The sequence below is a fragment of the Dermacentor albipictus genome, chromosome 1, assembly GCF_038994185.2.
Source record: "Dermacentor albipictus isolate Rhodes 1998 colony chromosome 1, USDA_Dalb.pri_finalv2, whole genome shotgun sequence".
Lineage (NCBI taxonomy): Eukaryota > Metazoa > Arthropoda > Arachnida > Ixodida > Ixodidae > Dermacentor > Dermacentor albipictus.
Genome location: NC_091821.1, coordinates 428,468,010 through 428,485,067, shown reverse-complemented (window position 1 = coordinate 428,485,067; position 17,058 = coordinate 428,468,010). Strand labels below are relative to the sequence as shown.

The window sequence follows — 17,058 nt, the reverse complement described above, 5'->3', positions numbered from 1 at the left end:
CAATGGGAAGGCAACGGAGCGCAGTCTTTTAGGAACTTGTGTGCGACTTCCGACATTTGTCAAGACCGAAAAAGCACTGCACAAGTGGTTTGTCGATGTCCATGTGAAAAACATCCCGGTGGAAGGCCCAATGCTAACTGAGAAGACAAGGAGCTTTCCTGGGTACTATGCCCACCAAGGTGACTGCATGAGACTATGCGACCATTGACGACGAGGTGCAAGCTGTGACAGAGCTGAGCAAAGAAGACACTGTGGCAGATGTAACGGCTGGTGCCAAGGGTGCCCCCATGAATGCTGAGTCAAGTGACAGTGAAGATGCAGGTGAACAGGACGTGGCGCCTTCACGCACCGCTGCTGAGCTCACTTCAGCTTTCGCCTTGATTCATGGCTGTTGTGCCGAAACTGAGGGCACTGGTCTTTAAACCATGGACAACCTTGACAAAATAGAGACAAGCGTAATGAATTTCCTGGCTGGATGCCACAAGCAAGTAAAGCTTACTGACTTTTTCTCAGTGAACAAGGTTACTTTTTGCTTATAAAGTGAAGTACTTATCACAGTGATGTGCTTCCCGACTTTGCTGCTTTTGGACATGCCAATCAGTAAGCTCCCATTTGTTGCAATTTTAGGCAAATGTCAGAGGCGTGCAAAGGTTTTATTAATTAGGAGCTTAAACTGTCAAAATATTGTATATTGAATTATTTATATATCTATTTCACGATCCCCTACGAGTTCAGTATATCCAGGTTTGACTGTACAGGACCCCATGGCGACAATGATTGCTGAAATTTGCCTGGAGTGTCCCCATAATTGCTACTGCAATAAAGTAATGAGGCAAAGTTCTCTCTCTGTCTCTCCTTTTTTTTGATAGTTCATGACTTTATTAAAGCTACCATGTGTTTCACAAAATCAAGCTACCAGATAAACTTTGAAATCTGAAATGAGTGACATTAATGAATACAATAATAATATTTGGGGTTTTACGTGCCAAAACCACTTTCTGATTATGAGGCACGCCGTAGTGGAGGACTCCGGAAATTTTGACCACCTGGAGTTCTTTAACGTGCACCTAAATCTAAGCACACGGGTGTTTTCGCATTTCGCCCCCATCAAAATGCGGCCGCCGTGATTAATGAATACAATATGAATCTCTTAGGACGGCGAGGAAATTCATATCTCCTGAAATTTGTATCACCCAAACATGTAAAGAAACTGGAAATTAAGGGGGCACGCAGCAATAAAATGGCCGACTCGCTCAAATGTTTTTATTTTATAATTTTATTTTTTCTACAATCATAAGACCTTCTTTTATCTCATGTCAAAATATTTTGAAGAAATACACAGCAGAATGTGAGAAAATTGCACTTTGTTAATGAGTTTACTTTGAAATCGGCAACAAAAACAGGCTTCAGGAGGTGCTACAGCACCACTGATCATGTGAGCGCAGCTTCCTGTTGACACAGCACCGCCATCTTGCCGAGACCATAAACATGAGAGATAGGAGTTTTGGATAGCTGCAGTGCTGTATTCCTTTATGAAGAAATAAAAGCAACTAAAGCGAGCGTGAAAAAGGAAACTAGAGTCACGATTGGTTACTGCGGTCACATGGGATGCATGAAGCACTCCGAATAGTTGACGCGAATTTGAATCACTGGCACGTTTGTTTCGTGCACATTTTGGTAGCAGCACACATTTCAAGTTGAGAAACCGACATTTCAAGATCTGCTTGGTTATCTCAAGTTATTTTTCCTTACTGCATCCTAGCTGCTGCCTCATGGTGATAAGGACATGATTTGTTTAAGTTAAGGAAATCTGTTTGTTTTTCTTTGCAAAAGCGAAACTACTTCAAATAGCGCGATCTGACGGGCGAAAAGGTAAAAAGATTTCGAATTGTCATCGTGCACCTAAGACAACAGACGGCGTGAGATACAGAGATAAGGCTACCCATGGAAGCGAATGCCACCAATCTTGCTAACTGGGCAAGACTGGGTCATGTGTGATAACCCACTCCTAATAAAGTTGCAAGGCATTTGAAAACATTAAACAAATTGCATGACAATGCACACATGAAAACGACATTTTTTTTGTTCATATTCAGCACAATGCATTGGCGGGCTAAGTTGGAGCGAATCCATAATTAGTTTGTTTAGTGCAAAACAGCGGACGCTAGAAAGACGACAGGACAAGGCACTACTCTCATGAGAGTAGCGCCTTGTCCTGTTGTTTTTTTTGTGTCCGTTGTGTTACACTAAACAAAGTAATTATTGTTCAAATTCTTTCTTTCTTTTTGGTAGGGGGTGGGGGCTAGAGTCAAGGCAGAGTGACATAGGTTGTCTAGCAACAGGAATGTGACTGCCGCATCAGTACGGCAACTCTGCCAGCCTGGTAACAGCCAGTGTCTTGCGTGCCGAGGCCTTCTGGCCGGCTATCCCGGGGATCGTGCGACAGCTCAATTGTTCATACCATCCACCGCAGGATGAAAAGCGGTTCACACCATTAAAAAGTTGGCATTTTGTAAGCTAATGAATTTGAGCCCCGACTTTTTAAACATTCGTACCATCCCGAAATTCATATCGGACGTGATCGTATTACCGAGATTCTACTGCACAATGGCCTATGGCTATGGTTAGACGCGGTTAAGTCGAGTTTATTGCTAATTTTCCGTGAAAATTATCAAACTTATTTAGTATGCCTTCGGAGCAACGCATTATTAAGTTACTGGTATTAGTGATCCTCCAAGATCACTCTAAATATCACCTGTCCAGCCGTGTAGCTTTACTAAAGCCTTGCCCTGCTTTGCTTAGTCCCTTGACATTGTGGGAGTAGGCAAAGGCTTCTCGCCAAACAGGCGAGGAGCACTTAGTGGCATTGACCAATAAGTGCACAACCTACGGACAGCACAAGCAAAGCACAGAGGGCACAGTGGACAGGAAAGTGTTAATTCGACCCGCTGGATAATTCAACCACTTTTGTCAGTCCCACCAGGGTTGAATTAACGGAAGCAGACTGTACCTGGAGCAAAAGAGGTGAACGAGTGCTGCTAGCTGAGGCTTGGGTTGGCAGCTGCTCAGCCGAAGCGCATGGCTACCCAAAAGTTCCAGTTCATAAACTAATAAATGGTAGTGGAGCGCTAGATAATGAAAATGTTCGGGCCTTAGTTCGTTCCTTTGTTCAACATCTTAAAAGAAAAGGTACGTAATAGGAAAACGACAAATCATGTCTCATGCTGCAACGATTCGCACAATGCTTCGCATTACGCAGGTGTCAAACTACAGTTAAGCCAATTTTTATTTTTCATTTCTTTCAGTCTTTAGGCAAGCACAGTGGACATTGGATTAGGCTTATCCAATAGAAACTACCCTACCTGCCCACCCCCATTGCAGCAGCTAATTTGGGCTGTGATAGTGTACAATGATTATACCAAAGTATTATTTGTAATAAGCTAATTTACTCTCCCTCTTCAACTTCATTAGAGCAGAATTTTACCAGTGTGAAGGTTTATAAGAAGTGACAGAGCAATGATTTCTCCCCTGATCCCCTTCAATGCTCTTGTGCACTGGAGCATAATGTCTATGCCATGCCTTTCTTTAAATACCCTAGAGAGATCTCATGGCAGAAACATCAGTAATGGTGCCTTTAGACAGCAGACACCTTGATCAAAGCTTAAGCCTGGGCCAGTTGGTTCGTTTCTCTAATAGATATGTAAATGGCACAGAACAAAGACGAGTGAAGAAGTAAAGGCACAAATAAAACACACGGGCACCCATGTGTGTCTTATTCGTGTTTTTACACTTGTCCTCGTCTTTGTTCTGCACCATTTATGTATTTATCAGCAGGCCCCTGCCCTAGCTGCGCATCCCGAGACCTCACCACCACTCACCAGCGAGAACTGCCTCTCGGTCCCCCTCCCTCTGTGGCCGGATGCGAACAAACTCTTGCCGCAAGTTAAGCGCCACGTCTGTGTTGTTGTTGAGGAACAGCTTGACGGGCTTCTGGAGTGATACAGCAGCTAGGTCCTTCACCTGCATTCCAAGTGGTGGAAAGAGAGAGCCTTCAGTCGACTCGACTTCCCCAATCTATGTTGCAAAACAGTCCAACAGCCATCAAAGAGACTAAGCACACTTAAGCAACTAGCAACTGTAAAAAATTTCAAGTAGCACCCTGGGCAAATGACATCGCACCTCAATGCATCGCATCACAGCAGCAAGACAACATCTGTTAGCTCTTATCCACAGTCCGCTAACCTAATGAAGGTTGTGGGGTCTCGGAACAAAACACAGTACGCAAAATAGTGCGACCATACAAAAACGGAATTTGTTGAGCCTTTCATACAATAAGTCGGCCTGCTGATTTACAACTAATGGAACATTCAAGCTGTTGAGGTTGTTGTGAATTAAGGCACAAGTGTTCACATAAGAGAACAGTAGGGGTGTGCGAATATTCAAACAGTTCAAATATTATCGAATATTACATTTTTAATATTCGTATTTCATTTGAAAAATATATATTCAAAAATGTTCGCATATTCAGTTGGATACGAATATTCTAATCAAATCAAATATATTGCTGACTGTGCAGGAGCAAGCACATTTCAGCATTTGTTTCTATGTAATCCAATAATACTGGGGCTATTTTCTGCTGCATTTTGTGATGATCTCGCACTGCTAGCGAAAATTCGCCTGTAAAGCGCAATTAGCCACAGAACGCGTAAACTTTTTGGGATAACCAGCCTCTCATAGCAAGGAGAACGGGTTTGCAAACAACGTAGGTGCACTTTCCTTTTTCTGCAGCACCACCCTCAATTCTGAGCTTGTTGCTTCACAGCAAGTGTGCTGAGTAATGACTGACAAAGGATCAACTGCCTCCGAATTTACGGACATTTGATGTGGCATAATAGGACACAGGCTGGCAAGGACAGCTAGTGGGAATTACTAAATTTTCCAAGTCAACATGAGCCAAATACACAATGTTTTAGTTTAACGGTTTATTAGTCTAGCTTTTTGACACTGACAGCGCAATTGCAATGTTCTAACAAATTAACCCAACTTGCTAATAAATGCACACACATATAATTAATCAATATTATATTCAATATTTGAAGCTAAGTATTCGTATTCAATTCGTATTCAAAAATTCTCATATTTGCACACCCCTAGAAAACAGAGCAAGCAAGCTACTAAATGCCTCGCTGATACTCAAAGTAAAAGGTCCAAGGTGGGCAACAGTTTTGAGTTACCCCACACAACACAGTACTACTGACCTCCTCTGTCATGGTGGCTGAAAAGAGCATCGTTTGCCTTGTTGGAGCACACTGCCTGATAATCTCCTTCATCTGGGATGCAAAGGTTTCATCCAACATCCTGAAAAGAGACAATGAAATCAGAAAAAAGAGCTTGGTGCTTTATATGATGAACCACAAAACAATATCACAGCGGATTGGACAAGTCTGACTAACAGGAATGTGCAAGAACCTAAATATACCACAGTTAAGTGCCTTTACAGCAAAGCACTCGGGACCTCCAAAATCCTCCATTATAAAGCAGCTGAATATTGTTATAATAAAGTGATATTTGACACGAAAATATTTTCGTTACATGTTTGTTACAAGCATACATTCGTTACATGTTGATCGCAAAGATAAGAATTTTCCATTTACTTTGTTATATCGAGGTCTGGCAGTACAAGTCACTTTATTGTAAATATTGAGCAACGTACCACTCACAATATACATAGTAGGCTAAACCCGTTCGGCTAAAAACTTTTTTTATTCAACATGAATTCATGAATTCAAGAGATACTAGAGAAATGTGTGCCTATTCTTCTGCACACTTCATCCAGTGAGATATGCAACTTCAGCTGAAGTTACGGATTGAAGTTCACCACATGCTCCGTGGCAAAACCCAGCAGCGACACAAGGTACAGCTGTAAAGTGTCAAACGCTGCTACTGCCTCTGTAGTCAAAGTCATAATTCTTGTCTACAGGCTCTTCATCACTGCTGCTTTCATCAACTTTCGCCTCCTTCCATTCTTCATGGCTTCAACCATGTCATCACTCATTAGCTCCAAGTGGGAGAGAAGGTGTACCATACCTACTGCGCAATCCACCAAATTCTCCCAGGAAGTCTGTGTTGTGGTGTCAACTAACGAGCCTTATGAGCACCGCAGCTCAGTGGTGGCTACAGATGGCCAGCTGCGGCACTGCTATGTGCTTCTGTCGTAAAGTAACGCATCAGCCGCCGGGGAAGCGTGAATTTCTTTACTGTGCAGGTAAATTTATTATAGTCCTCTTCGATGGAGAGACATTCACAATACGAACGAAAAAAAAAAAAGGGAATTCCGCCAGAATATATGAAATCCTTCGTTATACAGGTCATATCATAGTGAACATTTCTTTGCAGAGGCATTCAACTGTAATTCAAAACAACAGGCGACTGCTCAATTTCATTTGCAAACCCAGTTGATCAAATTGTAGACACGAATTGGCTAGACCGCTTCTATTGAGTTTATTGAATAGATAGATGCTTGGTGCCTGGCAGCATTCAGCCTTCACAATGTGCCCAGCCCTTCTTGATACAAGGCCTCTCTAGCTCAGCAGAACCAATCAAAGCAGCCCACATGACATAAGCTGAGGGACAGCAACAGCATGCATGAAGAGAGCAGGACTGAATACTGTGAACTCCAAGTCTGAAGCTTAGGAGAGTGTGGGGAAGTCAAAGTGAGCAGAAAAAAGAGAGAGAGAGAGAGAGAAGAAAGAAAGAAAGAAAAGGAAACACGGATTTTTAGACATAATCCGGATTTAGACACGGATTTAGACATAAGATTTTAGACATAATTTAGAGTAGGATAGGTTAGAGGAGGATAGATGTAGGTGTGGCATAGTATTTGTGCCTAAGTAGAAGTTCATCAATGTGCACTTGAAGCAGTGGTGGATGAGCAAGAGCATGCAGTCACAAGGGCAGAATGTTTTCAATTTCAGACTAAGCTACCTATAGACTGGCAGTCAATTAGGAAAGCTTACATATAAACCAACAAGCACTTTTGTGTCCAAAAATAAGCACAGGTTATGAAACATCAGCAGGGTCCCCCGAATCAAGTATTTTTTTTACATGACGAAACAAAGCGTATATGCGCAGTTGGTTAAATACCAATATGCTTGGCAAAGCCAGAATTTTGGCAGCTTAGGAGAGCAGAAAATTCGTGAATTGGAGGACACACTGATTGGCCAAAACCTAAGAGGCTGCCCACTGTTGCTGCAGCGATAAGTTAGATTCCAAAAAGGCTGTGTTTGATTTGTGCCAAGAGATTTGTTCTCAGTCACCAAAAAAAGCTGAATTGGAGGTTATCCTGTTTCTTCCTCAACTTTAATCGCCCGAGGAAATAGTTAGCGGCATCTCAATAATTTTATCCGCATGTCAGCGTAGTGCAGAAATTCTGTGACGACTATCTCGAACGCCATGCTACTCTAGGTACTTTAGGTGAATCAGAAGACTGTACAGTGTGGGCAACACACTCCTGCAAGCAGTGCCAGCAAGGGAGTGTGAATAGATAGTGTCAGTATGTTTCTCTCATTTGAGGATGTTTTAATCAGACAACTGATCTCGAACAAAAGCAAATTTTTGTTTCTCTGCCCACTGTCGTAGGTCGGCCAGCATAGGCTGATACTCGTCCACCAATATTTTCACAGGCTCTGTACTCACTCATGCGCACTCAATATTCTTGGCAGTCACTCACGTTCCTACTCGAGCACATTCATGCTAAAGGGACGGCACAATCTCGTAGCGCTATGCTCGCTAGTACACATTCGCACTCACAGTCACTTTTTTTAGCACTTACTGGCACCTACTCACGCCCATACTCATGTCCATTTTCACACACCAGCACTCATGCTCACTGACAGTCACTCACATTCATGCCCATGTCCAGTCAACATCACAGTCCCTCAACTTCGTTCTTACTAACAACCACTGTCACTCATATCCGTTCGTACTCACAACTCACCTACCCTCCTGTTCCTACTGATATCCACTCACACTCACTCCGATTCGGGCCTGGGAAATGAGTGTGGAGTGAGTATGAGTCAGGTGTGCTCGTTCGTGAGTGGGTATGCCAACCTATGCCCGCTAGCACTAGCATACCAGCAGACTAACCCTGACAAATTGGCAACTAGGGATGCCCAGAGTTTTAAATGATTGGAGAGATCTGGCAGTAACAAAAAGATAGGACTTCCAGCTTCTCACTTGTCAGACTCGTCAAGGATGAGTACTTCAATGTTGCGGAGGTCAAAGCCTGGCGTGTTTTCCAGATGGTCAATAAGACGACCCGGGGTGGCAATAATGATGTCTGGCACTTTCCGCAGCGCAGCTTCCTGAGCCTTCAAGTCCAGACCGCCTGCAATACGGCCGCATTAAGACAATGGTCAGATTTAAGATAGTTCATGCATTCACTATTAACAGTTGGTCCATAGTACACCTCCACGCAACGAAATGGGAAGCTATAAGGATTACATAAACATTCTCACAGACTCAGTATCTCAGACTCAGTATCTTAAAATATCTACTATATATAACATATATGCTGCTTGCAAATCGGTTATTAAAAACATTAATTTTTTGCAGCATTTTTAGAGTGTTTGTGTGAGTGTAAATATGCGGTACTATGTGTCGAAATTTGCATATGCATTTTCATGTGCATCGTATTTCAAATGTATTTGTGTGATTTATGAATGTTATATTATGCATTGTGATCTGCATCTTTTTCATTTTTTGTAACAGTGTATCTTAGTACTTTTCCTCTGCACTTTGTATAGCCGCTGCCATGTAATGGTTACCTGGGCCCCGTCAAGCCGTTTTTACGGCTTTTAGCCCAGCGGACCTTCCAGCATATTGTCTGGTAAATAAACTTGAATTTGAATTTGAATTTGAATTCTACATTTTATATTCAGCATTGCAAGCTTCGTACACAATGTGTAGCTGGCAGAGCATGGTAACACCCAAGTTGCCTGCTTCACTCTGAACTTGCTGTTGCATAAAATAAATAGTAAAGTTTAGTCTTATCTTACTTTGAGTATAATGTACCAGTGATGATGTTTTATTGCTTTGAGGCAAGTTGTCCGTCTTGTCACTGTTAGGCCTAACAACACAACAGATACCACCAATGTGGTGAAAGTGCTTTCATTTCTGTCTACAATGCAGTCCGTTTATAATGAAATCAAGACATCGTGACATCAACTATCGCGTTGATGTCAAAGAGGGGCCATGGTTAATCTCGTCGTCACTGCCACTGCTGTCATCGCTTCCATCACAATAAAGCGCCGGCTGTCTCAACAACATTCACTTTGGCGGAGGTCTCTTTACAGAATGAAGCAGCACTTTCTGCACTCAGGAACTCCTCCATCAAAGTACCACCTGTTTCATCATCAGTAGCCACATGCTCCCATAGCTCAGCAATGTCAGAGGTTTCCACCATGAATTGGACACGTACAACTGAGAAAAAGCTTCCGCAATCCATTCAAAACAGCAAAATTATCGCACATCCTTGGCTCTCAAATTTCAGTCAGGCAAACTGTATAAAGTGTGAGCTGTAATGAATCCCTAAAAAGATTGTGGGTGTCGTCAGCAACTGGACGTCAATAAGGCTGCACTGCATTGCACCAAGAAAATTGTGAAGAATATCTGAAGCATTAGATAGATGACACGGATATAAACTTAGTTGTGAAAGCTGCAGGCAAGACCCACCGGCAGACAGCGTGATCATGATGTTGGTGAACTGGGCCAGCTGGAGGCTGACCTGGTAGACCTGCACAGCCAGCTCACGAGTGGGCACGATGACCAGCACACGGGTCATCACGTCCTGCTTGGGACGAAACAGCAGCCGCTCCAGCACGGGCAGCATGAAGGCTGCCGTCTTTCCTGCACAAGACATTGTCGTATGTCACATTCAGCTCAGGAGCAACTTCCAATAAATTTCTTTTAATTGATTTTCTGTTTTTTCAATTGAATTCTTTCTTTTTATTTGGTGGGGTTAAACATCCCATGGCAACACAGAGGCTATTTGGATAAGTTTGACCCCCCAAAATCCATCAACATGAACATAAGACACAGTGTATCAGGAATATATTGACTTTTGCCATCATCAGAATACAGCCAACAGAGCTGGAAAGCGAACCCAACACAACAGGTGCCGCAGCAGAACACTACAGCTACTGAACTACCACTGCAGGTAAAAACTGTCCAGATAAAACCACTGTGCCACGAAAAACTAGAACACAAGCTCACACGGGCACATAAACGAAGGAGCAAATTGTTCCATAATCTTTATAAAGTATGTGAAATCAAAGAGTTTAAACAAATGCTGAAACAAACCCTTGAGTAAATGTAATCAATAAAAAAAGAGCCTTCTGCCATCAGACATCCCCCTCATTAGCAACCTAATACCAGTGCCAAGTGGTCACTTTCGATAGCGACAGAGCTTGATCAAAATCGAATTTCTCAATTGTGAATGGCTATTTGTGCAAGCTGTGGAAGGGAGCCATTAGAGATCAATCAAGCAGTGAAGATGAACCCCCCTCCCCCCCAAAAAATGCATGATGCCCAAACACAATGGTCTAGCAAGATATGAGCCAACAAAGCATGCCAGTGCTCCAACTCCTGCGTGCTGGTAATTCATGGCAACAGAGAAAACAGCATGTTATACATTGACGAGATATTATGTGCTTTTAGTTCTCTGTATCATCTTCACCTTCTAGCCAATTTTCTCTGTCAAGTTGAACAGAACAGCTCAGTTTCTGGCAAGCGATGCAAAAAGAACTGCAATCTGGATGACTAGCCTTGATATAGCAGCAAAAACTGCGAGAAACGCTACAAGTTGTGCTTGGAAGCTGTAGGGTTAATCTGCACAAAGCATCTTACCTGTTCCTGTTGCAGCACATGCATAAATATCCCTGCCTAAGAGTGCCATCGGTATGGTTGATGATTGAATTGGTGTCGGGTAGACAAAGTTCATGGCAGTCAGTGCCTGGAATGATGAAAAGAAGTGTTCACATTGGACCAAACAAGTACCGTAGTTACCCAAATCAAACGCACACCTTTTTTCAGATGAAATGGGTTCGAAAATTGTCTATGCATTACAATCCCCTACAAAACTAAAACCGTATTCAAGGCGTTGGCAACAGCTTACCGCCAGACCCATCAGGCGTTATGCATGAGTCACCTTTGTCACTTTCTACCAGGCTAAGGTGAAGTCTGAACTAAATTAAATTGCACTTAATCCTGCAAGGTGGTAGACAATGTGGCCAAGCAGACATGCCATTACAATTTAGCAGCGCCTGGCAAGCTCTATGGACTAGCCGTTTCACCCATAGACCTGTCAACCTTTAGATTTGAGAAACACTACAGTCAAATTAAAGAACACTAAATGTCTGGCAAACATTTAAATAATCCTTCAATCACTCAACATGTTCACTGTTTATTAAGAATTTGTCGACATTTTTCTGCAGTGATGCTGTTAACAAGCATTCAACTTTATGGTATCAGCCAGAATACTCTGCACCATAAACTGAAATATTCAAAAAGTTTATTCACGAAATGCTACTCATGTAATGGCATCCACAATTACAGCTGCCATTATACATTCGTTTTACGAAGTTGGGAGTTCATGCTGAGCAGTCAGTTTCCATACAGACAGACGAACAGCCAAGAATAAACCTTTCTTTTAAAGCCAACCCCTCTGACAACACTCATATGATACAGAATGTATTCAACAGTAGTTAGTAGCCATAACAGTAGGGTTAGGCAACATGCAACAGCTCTGAGTCAATGGGGGAAACCAGAAGCGCTATGGCAAGTAATACATTTCCGCCAAAAGCACTGCACCGCGCCACCAAAAGTGGCACCTAAAAAACATCTTTGATGTCTCAATCCCCCATTTGATGATCAGTAATAGCGTACCTTCAGTAAAGGTCTGGATAAGTTCATCTGCTGAAAGGAGGTGCTCTCATCACCAAAAAATGCCTGCGTTACATCTTCTGCTTCATCTTCTTCTCCATTCTGGAAAAGCAGTGGCAATTCACAAAAGCAAAGTCATCGATAGTTAGTAGCACGACTGCATCACTGTCTCAATGCCTGGGACACAGTCTGCACACAGAAGCTTCTCTGCTAGCTTAAGAGCTGCCTGTACCCACCCAAATGCTAATTTAAATGGACCAAGATGTGGTCCTCCAACCATTTTCTGTTTATCATTGTAATTGAGAGTAGAGGGACCAATATGTTCACACACAAGACAAAGCTGGACTCCCAGTGCACATTTTAACTGGGCATTTCAATTTGGGATCCCTGCCTCTAAGCCTCAACCATTGACAGCGACCATTATTTTGCCACATGTTGTGTGACATTTTGTAAATGCGTTGACTGCTTCAAAACAGAAAGCATATCAGACGTCTTGCTTTGCACATTTGCACTGTTGAATTTTGGCCAGAATTTTTTGCACTTGCGTGACAAAAGCACCACAAAACAGAGAACGCCTGCCAAAGTTATCTCAGGCTGATCACCAAGACAAAAAAAAAAAAAAACTAAATAACGCATATCGACAATGACACCTTCTGGGTTCCTAAAATCACTTGTGGGGCTTGCAATACACAAAAGCATGGCCTCCATAATTGGCTTGTGTTACCCTGAGGGAGGCATAGCTGGGGGCACCAGTCATTTCATCTTGGGTTAGTACTGTTAGACTGCTATACGGTTCAACTGCAATATTAAAAACTTTGAATAGAAATTTTCAAACACCACACACACGCATGCACATAGAAAGAGAGACAAAGACTTCACTTCAAATGGACACTACAGCATTCAAGCATTCAATCATATGTCAGTGTGTAGTATCAATCAGTATGTAACAGCCCCCAAAAACCAGGACGGATATGAATCCTTCTAAGATTTTGAGCGCTGTTTTATGCTAAAATGATAAGTCACCAACTCATCTAAATCACAGTTTTACTGTATAGTATCAGAAAGTATTTTGCATTCTGTGCACTCATGCCACCTTGAAAATGTTGTCCAGTATGCAAAGTGTCAAGCGACTCATATGTTCATCAACAGCAGCCACACACATTCATGCTTCACTGTATTGAGAGCCTAAAGTTTGTACGCCTCACAGTACACAAAGGAACAAGCCCAATGAACAAGCTTGAGTCTCCAAAGAAGATGGCTAAGTTTAAGCTACAAATGCCAGAAGCAAGACTCGCAAACTCATCTTCGTGTAGGCACAGTACAAGAATTGCCAGAGCTTTGTCCTCAATATAACAAAATGTGTTTGTATGCCATTTCAATATAACGGAATTTCACTGCCGCCAAGATAATAAATGGAAACTCCCAAGGATGCCGATGGTCAAATGATTAAATTACAAGTGGCTGCTTGCAAATGCACCTCTCAAATCACGTACCATGCCACAAGAGTGACTGCCGAAGTGGAGCCGCATCAGTATAAAGTCCAAGTGCGATAGAATCTTATCGCGCCCCACGCACTGTGTGCTTTAAGTGTGAGTGAAAGTGTGCAACGGTGAGACAAGAAAAATGGTGGCTTCACAAGTGCAGCCTTCCCACATGAGGAAAGGAAAAGAGGGAGAGGGAAGCGAGCGAGCTCCCGGTAATGCGACCAAGCGCACACGAGGAGGAGGGTGAGGTGGAGTGGGGGTAAGTTGACCTCGCTAACTCATAAATTTATCAAAATGAATTGTTTTCTCATTCAAATTTGCTTTTTTTGATTGCCCAATGATTCGGAAAATTCTGCGGCCCCTTTCCATGCAAGAAAAACTGATTGGCCACTGTACCTATTTGCATAAAAGGTATAATTTCAACACAAGAAAGTTTCGATATAACGAAGCAATTTGTCGATTTTAACAACTTTGATATGTCGAGGTTTATCTGTACTTACGTCAGCAATAAAATCCCGCATGTCATCCAAACAAATCACAGTTTGGTACCCACTTGTAATTGGCGTTACACTGAACAAGGTTGCATGTAACCCTTAATTAAGCCCCATCCATCTGTTCCTGGCAAACTAACAAAAATAGAAATGTACTTTCTTCAGATTTAAGTTTAAAAAGGAATTTATAAAACCTATAGAGCAATCGATTAGCTCTTTCACAAAATCTAGAGCAAGAGATGCATTACAGATGAAGAACACCATTCTGAGCACATACCTCGACCCCTTCCACAGTGACTGCTTTCTGCTTTCCTCTGGAATCTTTTCCTTTCTTCTTTTTGGTCCTGAGCGTATCTGGAACCAAATGACAAACAAGAGTTTAGAAATGGTTAATTCAACCAACATTACCCACTTAGCTCTCTAGTTTGCTGTCAAATCACTACAGCTTTGCAGATGCATTTATAGTTTCAAACATTAATACAGACAACTGCAGTTCAGTGCACAAACACAAAGCTTGCCACCATTACAGTTTAGTATCAACAGCAACGCCTAAGTGTCATGTAGCTGTCTTGAAAGACACAGCAGAACTACAAAAGTCAAATGGATTTTTTTTTCATTTACCTCAGAGACAGGGACGATTAGGTTTGCATTTTCAATCAGCTCTTGGACAAAGGTACATTGCACTTCTTTGACAAATGCACCCAAAGCATAGACAGGAGAAAAGTAAGAAGTTGTTAGAGGTGTTGGCAGTGGGCTTAGTAGCTTGTCAGATTAAGAAAAGGACAAGGCCAATGTGGAAGCTGAAACCACAGGTCGACTACGTAAGGTCAGATATGGGTCCCGAAAATTAGTTTTGCAAAACTCAATCCCTCATCTAGCTTACTACAGCTACTATGCTGACTGTCGGGCATGTTGGCATTGAAACTTCTAGGTGTAAATAAAGAGAAAAACATCTGAGCGTAACTGAGGATACAGACACCACAGTACACCTACTGTGTTGCTTTTCTGCATCTCGTTTTCAAGTGCTGAAAAAATCTAAAAATTTAGAAACAGCTATGTTTCAGTAATGTATAAGTGGAGCCTTATATCAGAGCAGATAAACAATGAAAGTAGCTGGGGTGACATAGCTGTAACTACACCTAGTAGCACTTGACACAATGAGTACAATGAGTACTCATTGTACTCAAACACAGTGAGTACTTGCCATATTCATGTGTGCGCCTTCATCTTGAAGTGCACCTTTGAAGTCCTACTAAGCATAGTCACTACGAAGGAAATTTATCAATTTGGATTTGCAGTGCTTAGTAAAAGCTGTTTAATGTGCAGCAACGGGAGAAAAACAATTGCTGCTGCCACTCACGTCGAACAGCGATTTTGATTGAAAGCTTTTAACATGCATCAACGATGGCACAATTTGCCACAGCGACACTGAAAGGTGGCCCCTGCTTTTGAAATAAGCCCACCTGTATAGTTAAAATAAAACAACACCAGTCAAATATGTGAATTTTTTCATTTATTTATTATTAAAATAAGTATTACATGCTCTGTGGTCTTCAGAAGCTGTGCCTTTAGGGTTGCTCAGTCTGCAACTACGAAGACACCTCCACAACATGTCGCAAAATAGACCGTGGCAGAAAAGTGGCCGTTTTGACGACGTTTTCTGTCACCCCACCCAATATTGTGCCAATCACTGTGACACAGCGCAAACAACTAGCCAGAACCTAGTCTTGGGAAGCTGCAATGGCTGAGGCGGTCACGGAGAAATGAAAATCACTCTGTCGCTGAGTGTAAATAGGGCCATGTGAAACAGCCTTAATACGACGACAGCATGAAAAATGGCTGCTATACACATCATTAATGCTCAAATAGTAAGACGTATGTCCAAAGTAGGATTTAAAGCTGGTTAAGAAGTCAAGATATTGAAGTTAACCTTTGACAGGTTCCTCCTCTTCCTCTCCTTCTCCATTTCTTTGCGAGTCTGTAGCATCTTCTGCATTCTTTGACTGAAAATGTAAACATTCTAACAATTAAAAATACACGAAATGTTAATTGCACAAAAAGAAATGTTTCTATGCAAAAGAGAGAAAGAGAAAAGGGTGGGCAACCACACAACCTCCAAATAAGATCTATATTTTAGAGATAAGACTACTCTTCCCTTTATTACATAAGAATTTATATTATTAAGAATGAAAGTGCATGCAATTATGAACACATGCTTCCTCGGTGAATCAAAAATGAGAAGGCCAAAACACAAGATTTTGTTCGCAACGATGTGCATGCAAGACGCCTTGCAGGAAAAAAAAGAAAAACAACTTCAGAGTGCATGCTGCTCATTTCAGCTTTCACATATGCAAGAAAACAGGAGGAGACAGATGATCCCTATGTCTCGACGAAGTATAGACTGGTCTGTTCAACTTGATGCTCAGTTCACGGCACCGGTACATACGATGGCAGTGCAATGCACACGTGGTGCCAAAGGCAATGCAGCAGCACACTGCATGCAAAGTCTAGTTTTGACATTGGTTTTATATTGCACAGACCAATATTAGTGTTCTTTGGGAATAACAAAATTGGTTGGAAGTCAGTGCTTGTCATGTTGTTTCTTGCTGCCATCCATGTTTAGTTTTGCATTGTTAGCACATCAAGGATGATCCAACAAATCGCCCAAATATTAACCTCACTGCCGTGCACCCTGGCTACACCAGCTTGCCAGTACATGCAGAGGCTCTCTGCACCAAGCTGCAAATCAAGATACGTACAGCAGGGATGTGCTTTTGCACCAAAGAATCAAGAAATGTGGTTCAGTTCACCACGAATCAGTGCAGGTGTGGGGAACTGCTATGCATGAATTGAACAGACCCACAACTGAACAGTTTCCGCAAGTCAGTGTCTGCAGCAGTGGTTGTACAATGTTTCAAAACAGGATCAGCTATTCCCAGTTTGAAGTGCTACACCGAGTTTAAAATGTAACACAGTTACCAGCAGCTTCTGGGAGGCAATAATTTAGTTAGTTAAATGTAGCAACATAATCCTGCACCGACAGCAAGTACTGTTTTTCTAAATAATGTTTTATATGTGATAAACTATCACAGAACTCAGGCTAAGCTTTCTTCAAGAAAAGTTGGGGGAAAAGTTTGCCAATA

At 42.1% G+C, this 17,058-nt stretch overlaps 1 protein-coding gene across 1 annotated transcript in view; it reads right to left on the bottom strand.

Annotated features, from left to right (window-relative positions):
• The window catches only part of Rs1 (Dead-box helicase Rs1), a 40,743-nt gene that overhangs the window by 20,068 nt on the left and 3,617 nt on the right, over positions 1–17,058 (bottom strand). The window contains exons 3-10 of the mRNA XM_065426146.1: positions 15,846–15,918; positions 14,193–14,269; positions 11,944–12,042; positions 10,906–11,011; positions 9,733–9,906; positions 8,236–8,386; positions 5,259–5,358; positions 3,879–4,020 (exon numbers count right to left, since the gene is read on the bottom strand). Coding sequence (XP_065282218.1) covers positions 3,879–4,020; positions 5,259–5,358; positions 8,236–8,386; positions 9,733–9,906; positions 10,906–11,011; positions 11,944–12,042; positions 14,193–14,269; positions 15,846–15,918 — 922 coding nt within the window. The remainder of the gene's footprint in view (positions 1–3,878; positions 4,021–5,258; positions 5,359–8,235; positions 8,387–9,732; positions 9,907–10,905; positions 11,012–11,943; positions 12,043–14,192; positions 14,270–15,845; positions 15,919–17,058) is intronic.